This window comes from Sinocyclocheilus grahami, unplaced genomic scaffold, assembly GCF_001515645.1.
Source record: "Sinocyclocheilus grahami isolate Dianchi unplaced genomic scaffold, SAMN03320097.WGS_v1.1 scaffold70.1, whole genome shotgun sequence".
NCBI lineage: Eukaryota > Metazoa > Chordata > Actinopteri > Cypriniformes > Cyprinidae > Sinocyclocheilus > Sinocyclocheilus grahami.
In genome coordinates, this window is record NW_015505249.1 from 2,683,245 (window position 1) to 2,692,532 (window position 9,288).

General features: G+C 33.9%; 1 protein-coding gene across 1 annotated transcript in view; it reads right to left on the reverse strand.

The window, feature by feature from the left end:
• Nucleotides 1-9,288, reverse strand: part of LOC107585455 (MARCKS-related protein-like) — a 26,171-nt gene that overhangs the window by 6,409 nt on the left and 10,474 nt on the right. The window contains exon 4 of the mRNA XM_016272474.1: nt 5,514-5,522. Coding sequence (XP_016127960.1) covers nt 5,514-5,522 — 9 coding nt within the window. The remainder of the gene's footprint in view (nt 1-5,513; nt 5,523-9,288) is intronic.

The window sequence follows — 9,288 nt, forward strand, 5'->3', positions numbered from 1 at the left end:
ACACACACACACGCTCTCTCTCTCTCTCTCTCTCTCTCTCTCTCTCTCTCTCTCTCTCTCTCTCTCTCTCTCTCTCTCTCTGAGTATGTATTGTCCGGCTAGACACTTCTGGTGCTATTTGTCTTTATGGCTAAAAAAGTTTCAAAGCAGGAAGTAGAAAGACATCCTGGGTTTTATCAGGGCAGCACGTCCTCTTAAACACACACACACATTCAGGATGTAGCTAAATACTATAATCCCAGCTGAGAAAAATATGTTCTAAGAATGTTTAACTTTCCCATTAATGATATATATAAAACAAACATTATACTTGAACATCCAACTACATTTTTGATATTATTAAGACCAGATAACTCTAAGCGAATATTCTATTAATGTCACTGGAACATTATCATACAACAACATAAAGTTGAGAGAACCTTGCCAGAATATTCTGAGAATGTTTCCTGAATGTTAGCTGAGATGCTACAGACTCCATAACTAGAAGGGCTGCATCAAAAATACCTTTACAGCAGCAAATTTGGCATCTGGCAGCGCTCAGTAATTTGTGGGAAACCCAGAACTGTGAAACAGAGGTCAAGATGAAAATCTAGACATCCCTCGTAAATGTCCAGCTTTCAACATATCCTGTGTGTGTGTTTGAGTTAAATTGGTAAAATCACATGAAGAATGTGAGGTTTTGGAGTTCAGCTATCTGAAGCGTGGTGTGTTTGATAGTGGAGCAACACATGAACTCTTAACACAACAGAAAAAAACACTTGCCCCATGTTATTCAATCAGACCGGGTTATAGGAGTTACATACGGCTGATATTTGACTGAGATGCCGTCACTGGACCAGCAGAGTTTGTAATAACAGATGGAGGAAAACATATGAACTACTGCTGTTTGTGATACTATCCCCTGTGAAAAACAAGTGTGCTTAATTGTATTGTATATTGAATGTGCACTTTTAGTGTACTTTAAATCTTAAAAGTATATGAAAAACTAGCAGATTATATAATATTAATAATATTAATATTAATATGAAATAAAGGGCTACTTTGAGACACTTTCACGACTGTAACACACTTAAGTACACTTTTAAAAAGTGCACTTTCAAGTTTGACTTTAAAGTGCATTTTAATCATTGTTTTAACAATCTATTGTCAAGCATACTGAATCTTGATAAACATACTGAAGCACATTATAATGAATTTTAATATGTTCTTAAATATTACATTTAAAGTTAATATTTTTAAAACTATACTAAATTGCAGCTTCATCATTACAGACGTGTTACTAAAATATATTTAAATACATGAGTATTTCAGTAGAAATGACATTAAAGTATATTTTAGTTTAACATAAATGTTTATCAGTACATTTGACAGTAAACATTAACCATATTTCAAAAACAGAAGCAATAATGATGTATTCAAGTCTTACTTAAGTGGGTCAAAAAAGCATTCTTAAAGGGTTAGTTCACCCAAAAAGGAAAATTAGCCCATAAATTACTCACCCTCGTCATCCTAGGTGTATATGACTTTCTTCTTTCAGACGAATCCAGTCAGCATTATAGTAAAAATGGTCTTTGATCTTTCAAGCTGTTTAATGCCACTCAGCGGGTGTTGCATCGCTTCAGTCCAAAAGCAGTTAAATAAAATGCACCCATCCATAAAAAAAAGTGTCTCACACGGCTCCGGGGGGTGAACAAAGGCCTTCTGTAGCGAATCGATGCGTTTTTGTAAGAAAAATATCCATATTCAAAATGTAATAATCACTTTAATGTAGCTTGCGCTCACTGTTGTACACGGAAGCAGCTCCGGGCGGATGACGTATGAGGTCAGTGTTGCACATGCGGCAGCGCAGCGGAGAGATCAAAACAAAACAACGGTCACTAATTAGAAGTACAAAACGAGGATTTGTAAAGAAGAATGTCGGAGGATTTCGATATGAGCCAAGAGGAGACTGGTTTTCCTTTGCTAAAGTAAGGAAACTTTGCTTCCTTTGCTCCTGTTAACAAACGTTGGTTTTCACGAGACTCACCGGCGCATGCACAGCACTGACCTCATACGTCATCCGCCCGGAGCTGCTTCCGTGTACAACAGTGAGCGCAAGCTACATTAAAGTGATTATTACATTTTGAATATGGATATTTTTCTAACAAAAACGCATCCCTACTTCCCGCGATAATGGTAACATGTAATCAAGCGTCCAAAAACTTTGCATTCAGTTTGCACATATTATTTTAAAGTATATTATTTTCGTACTCAGTACTCTTTTTTTTTTTTTTTTTAAAAGCTGAAGTCTACTTGCACTGAAAAAAAATAAAATACATTTTTTTAAAAATCTGAAAATTTTCACTCGCTAGTAATCGCCAGTAAACTTCACAAATAAGGACAAAAAAACGGCAAGTAACACATGAATCAAACTGAATGTTAAAAGCTACATTAAAGTGATGATTACGTTTTGAATATGGATATTTTTCTAACAAAAACGCATCGATTTGCTACTCAGCATCCCTACTTCCCGCGATAATGGTAACATGTAATCAAGCGTCCAAAAACTTTGCATTCAGTTTGCACATATTATTTTAAAGTATATTATTTTCGTACTGAGTACTCTTTTTTTTTTTTTTTTTTAAAGCTGAAGTCTACTTGCACTGAAAAAAAATAAAATACATTTTTTTAAAAATCTGAAAATTTTCACTCGCTAGTAATCGCTAGTAAACTTCACAAATAAGGACAAAAAAACGGCAAGTAACACATGAATCAAACTGAATGTTAAATAGAAAGTTTAAAATAGTATTTTCTTGTAAAATGTATTTCAATAATATTTTATTTACAGCTTAGAAAATTAGTTACTGAATGTTTTCTTTAAAAATCATTATTTCCTGGTGAAGGTTTATGGAGCTTTTTGTCCTTTTTGAAAGGTCCTGGTTGTTGCATATTTTTGTTTTATGGAAAAGAGTAGAGTGATGTTTCTCCAAAAAATTTTCTTTTGTGTTTTGGAATGACATGATGGTAAATGATGACTAATTTTTGGCTGAACTCTTCATTAAATCATGTGTTATTCCAGGTGTCTCTTTATGAAGTGTACTGTAAATCACTTGTTTAGATGTAAGCATTATTCATTTTTTACTTTGGCTTCCTTCAGTTGCATATTTTATGCAAATCTGTGTTAGGAAATGTCATAAATTGCTCAGTCAGCTGACACACAGTAATACACAAGTGGGTTTTTCCCATCAACCCTGATTCCCAAACATTAATCAAATGTGTGGTGAATCACACAACTGATTCAGCTTTACACTCAAACAGAAACTGATGTGCAGATTCACAGACATCTTCTCCAAGAAATATCTGTCAGCTCCGTTCCAATCCATCTATCCTCCCATCCTTCCTCCGGGTCACAGGAAGTGGGTCCCCCACCGGGCCCCTCGATACATGAGCAAGACACTAGCATCTCATCCTACAGGAAACAGGAATTGCCTGTCCCACATGCCTGAGGGAGGATGACATATCCTCAGCATTCATCATTTCATTCCTATTCAATTCCAGCTCATGAGCTGAAAGGAAGTCAGTTGTTAAATTTCTCAGGCGATAAAATAGCTGAGCATTTGTTTACATGTGGACGTGTGTGTGTGTGTGTGTGTGTGTGTGATTTCTGCTTCTCTCAGGAATGTCTTATCAGGTTCTAAACATTTGCTGGAATAGACGTGTTCACACATGAATCTGTGATCTGAATCACTGTAGATCAGCGTCTGTGACATCAACACTGACATGCATCATTCACAAACTTTCTTCATGCATGTTTTCACACATGTTTGAGTGTCTTTTTAGTGTTTTTAAGATATGACACAGCTGCAGGAGAGGATGCCTGTTTTACTATGTTATTTGTAGTACAGTAACAGTAGTGTGTTGGACAGACTGCTATTATACAAATTGTGCACTGTACGATAAAGTTCACCTGAGTTCAGAAACCAACTTTGAATGGTGTTGATGTCTAAAACTGTGCATTTCAGCCAGTCAGAATTAATCTGAAAGTCACGAGAGGAAGTCATTTTTACCACGGTTAAAGGTTGCTGCTAGGCATGATGTGATCTGTGATCTGATTGCTTTTATAAAAGGGCAGCGATGGCAGACACAGATCAATAAATATTTGTGTATTATCAGTATTCATCATAAACAATTCCTTTGCCAACGTAATTGCCTAAGCTTATTGTTGAATGTTCTGTACCAATGTGCAGCATTAATATTTAATTACAAAATGTAAAATAAAATATTTAAATATTAAATTTAAATATTTTAAATTATTGATTTATTTAAAAATACATGTTTAATATTTTAAAATCTAAATATTTAAAATAAAATTTTAATAATACAATTTGATTTAACAAATAAACATTACAATTTAATTTGACTGATTGCTTAATTATGATTATGAAATGTAATGAGTTCTTGATTACAATTACGAAATGTAATTATATATATTTTTTTAATAATTAAAAAAAATTTTTTTAGGACCATTTAGGAAAATTATACACACACACACACACACATGTATATATATATATGGGGTGTAACGATACACGTATTCGTATTGAACCGTTCGGTACGAGGCTTTGGGTTCAGTACGCATTACAAACCGAACGATTCGTTGGACTAATCCTATTACATATGGAAACTAAAAGAGCTTTAAGTGTGTGAAATATAATGTTCTCAGTGCCACTGCGCTCAACAAGGCAGCCCAAATGACGTAACAGGCAATGTGCTGTCTAGTGGACGGGCACGCACTGCGAAAGGCCCCGCGATAACCTCCTCTTGCTGGGGTGCAAAAGACGATGATCTTGTATCAACAATAGCCAGAGATATTGTCAAAAACAACAATTATTGGCAATATTAAGAGGATTTGGCATTTCCAATTAAAGTAGGCCTGTTAAATTATTTTTATTAGGACTATTATTATTAATAAGTTACTTTTATTATTAAATTAAAATTACAATTAATTTGCCCCGCAATATTAGCTACCGCATAACTGAGGCGCTGCGAGGATAACAAAAGCTTAGATTATTTACTCCTCGATTAAAATGTAAAAAAAAAAAAAAAAAAAAGGTATTTTAAAACAGGTCTATATGCAATGAATTATAGGCCTATAATTAAAATATTAACTCAGCAGTCATCAATTAAAATCAATGAATAAAATGCTTTAGCCATTTCAAGCACCAACTTTCAAAAACAACCTGTTTAACATGAAATACGTTTCTTTTTTTCATCTTTTCGTCTTTTTTTCACTATGTACGGGCCACAAGAGAAATATTAAGTGAATAAATGAAAACAGTTAGCTATATACCGTTATCAGCATAATATGTTGAAGTAGATGGTCTCTCGTCGTCTCTGAGAGAATATGCGGCATCAGATGCTGATAGCTCCGTCATTACGTTTTTACTTTCACTTTCTGCATAGTGAATTGACTAAGATTAAGACGTTCACCGGCATAACTCTTGCACGAAGTTTGCACGTTGCTTATGTGATATCCATTGGCTCGCCTTCATGGTTTAAAACAGAAATATTTCCAACATTGCGACGTAAGCAATATATATAATATAATTTATATAATTTTTTTATATACTGTATATAATATAATTTATAATTTTTTAATATATATAATTTTAAATGTTTTTAGATATTTTTATATTTAAATAAAATATTTTTAAATTTAAATATAAAAATGTAAATAAACATTAATTTAGTTTAATAGATTGATTGATTTAACTGGGGTGCATTTATACACAATTATAAAAAAGTATATTATAAAATAAAAATATTTTTTAATTTTTAGGACCATTTTGGAAAAAGTTTTTTCCAATTATTATGATTAATTAATTTAACTTAATTGATTTTACTTTGATTAAAATGCAATTTCACGTCATGACCTGTAATAGCCTTTAATCATGGTAAAATCATGTGTCTGGTTTTGACTGACCCCTGGGAGAGATCAGAGGATGCAGTTTAAACAGAATCAAACCAGGCTGTCCAGGAAATGGACACACACACACACAAACACTGTAAATGAGCATGTAGAAGGTAAACGTGCTGGTGTGTGAGTTGAGCTGACGCAGATGGCGGTGGGTGTTTGGGGTGTTTCAGTCTTGAGGTGGGGTGTGATGACAGAGATGTGGTGGCTTTTATTACACTGAGAGTCATTCAGGAAATTAGGTACTGAATTCGAACTGCTCTGAAAATCAGACATTTCTCTAGAGAAACGTGAAAGTCAAAATTAAATCTAAATGCACCTAATTCACTCTCCTAAAAACACATTCATGGTCTTATTGCTGACAATTCATCATTCCATGGTATTCCAAAGGAAAAAATGTTGGGTTTTCCTGGTGGCTTTTATTACACTGAGAGTCATTCAGGAAATTAGGTACTGAACTCGAACTGCTCTTAAAATCAGACACTTCTCTAGAGACACGTGAAAGTCAACATGAAATCAAAATGCACCTAATTCACTCTCCTAAAAACACACTCATGGTCTTATTGCTGACAATTCATCATTCCATGGTATTCCAAAGGAAAAAATTTTGGGTTTTCTAATATTTTATCATAATAAATAACTTATTGCACCTCTGAAAAGTCATTTTAAATAGCTAGTTAGGCGTTATTTTAATGTTACAGCAATAACAGAGCATTTTAACAGTACTCAAACTTGGATCATTACACAAATATTGTAATAATATTGTAATAATCAACCTTGTGGAACATAGCGCTCTCTCTCTCTCTCTCTCTCTCTCTCTCTCTCTCTGTTCAATGGTCTTATTGCTGACAATTCATCATTCCATGGTATTCCAAAGGAAAAAATGTTGGGTTTTCCAATATTTTATCATAATAAATAACTTATTGCACCTCTGAAAAGTCATTTTAAATAGCTAGTTAGGCGTTATTTTAATGTTACAGCAATAACAGAGCATTTTAACAGTACTCAAACTTGGATCATTACACAAATATTGTAATAATATTGTAATAATCAACCTTGTGGAACATAGCGCTCTCTCTCTCTCTCTCTCTCTCTCGCTCTCTCTCTCGCTCTCTTCAGTTTCTACTGACTGTGGAGTACCTCAGGGCTCCATTTTGGGGCCTATTCTGTTTTCACTATTTCTGTTGCCTTTAGGCCTTATTTTTTTAAATATCTTTATGTCTTATCATCTTTATGCTGATGATATTCAGATTTATTTGCCTATTAGATCTGGTGGATCAACTTCTCATTCATCTTTGTTATTATGTCTTGAGGAGGTGAAGTGCTGGTTAGAGCAAAATCGCCTACAGCTAAATGCGAGTAAATCTGAAGTAATCATTTTTGGGCCAAATAAGGTTGACTGTGACAAATGATGTGTTAGGTACATGGACAACAAATGCGCAGTCCCAAATAAGAAATCTGGGTGTAATTTCTGACTCGGCTCTGTTATTATGTCTTGAGGAGGTGAAGTGCTGGTTAGAGCAAAATCGCCTACAGCTAAATGCGAGTAAATCTGAAGTAATCATTTTTGGGCCAAATAAGGTTGACTGTGACAAATTATGTGTTAGGTACATGGACAACAAATGTGCAGTCCCAAATAAGAAATCTGGGTGTAATTTCTGACTCGGCTCTAACATTTGATCATCAGATTAATCTGAACATTTGATCATCAGATTAAATGTGTGGTGAAAAGTTGCTTCTTTCAGTTGAGGACTATTGCAAAAATTAAATCCTTTTTATCTGTTGCTGATCTTGAGATAATGATTCATGAATTTATCTCCTTCTGTTTGGACTATTGTAATGCTCTTTATTTCGGAGTAAGCCAATCTCTTATTTCAAAATTGCAATTGGTCCAGAATGCAGCAGCGAGGCTCCTTACTAGCACAAAGAAAAGGGAGCATATTACTCCAGTTTTGGAAAAGCTGCATTGGCTTCCGGTTAAATATCGGATTCAGTATAAGGTGTTGCTGTACGTTTTTAAAGCTGTCCATGATATGGCCCCAGAATATATTACGGACCTGATTCATATGAACTCTGGTAGACCTCAAAGATCATTCAACTGCTTACTGCTCTCAGTTCTGAAAACTCACCTTAAAACTAAGGGGGATCGTGCATTTTCGGTTGCTGGCCCACGACTGTGGAATACGCTTCCACCTGACATCAGATCTGCACCCTCAGTTGATGTTTTTAAATATTGTGTGAAAACATACTTGTTTTCTATGGCTTTTAATGGTTGACATTTGGAAGATGTAAATTGTTTTAATTGTTTTTCTGTTATTGTTGATTTTTGTTTTTACTATTCTTGTTTTGTTGTGTTGCTGTACAGTCTTTTGGTCTACTCTGGAGCGGAAAGGGCTCTATAAATAAAAGTAGACTTGAGACTTTTTCACACAAACAGATCAATGTTTTGATGCCACAGAGACACGGTGTTTATACTTCCATGGAAATCAAGCGACTAATGTTTTATTTATAGTCATCGCTGCATATCAAGCTGCTGTAGATTAAGGTATTTTAATCCTGAAACAATGGCACTCTTGAGCTTTCATGTGTGGTGTTTGTATGAGACGTGGAGCCTCTGGGATTCAGTGTGTTATCTGATGGCCATTATCAGAGGTGTGAGTCAGAGCACAACACCATACAAACCTCAAGACCCACAGGTCAAAGATCAGGGGAGGGCTTGACATTTCACACAGCCATTACAAAGACCTGATCAGTCAATATAAACTCATTTTGTTGATGCTTAAAAATAATGATTATTTATTGTCATCGATTTATTAGCATTCAGTTAATATATTTTAGCAATTTTTTATGAATAAAAATGACATTTAATATAATTATATCAGTATCAGTTTTATATCAGTAAATTAACACAAAGAATACTATTTTATCAACAAAGAAAAATATTTAGAATATCTAGAAAAATATTTTTTTAATTATATGTTTTAGAATATAAAAAAATAATATCACAATACATAGACTCAAATATCAATATTTACAGAAACATTTATTTTAATTAAATATTTTAATATACATAAATGTTATGTAAATATTTTCCATTAAGTGAATGAACCTGTGAATCACTGACTTGAACCAACAACTGATTCAGTGAATCAAGACCAACTCTATCTCTATTTTTGCTACTGAAGTTTAAAGATGCTATTAAAACATCTGTTTTAACTCTCCAACTTATGAGTCAGATCCAGCTTGATCCAGAAACATAATAATAATAATAACTCGCACACATTAAATTAAATCATTAAATCAATCAATCAATCAATCAATCAATCAATCAATCA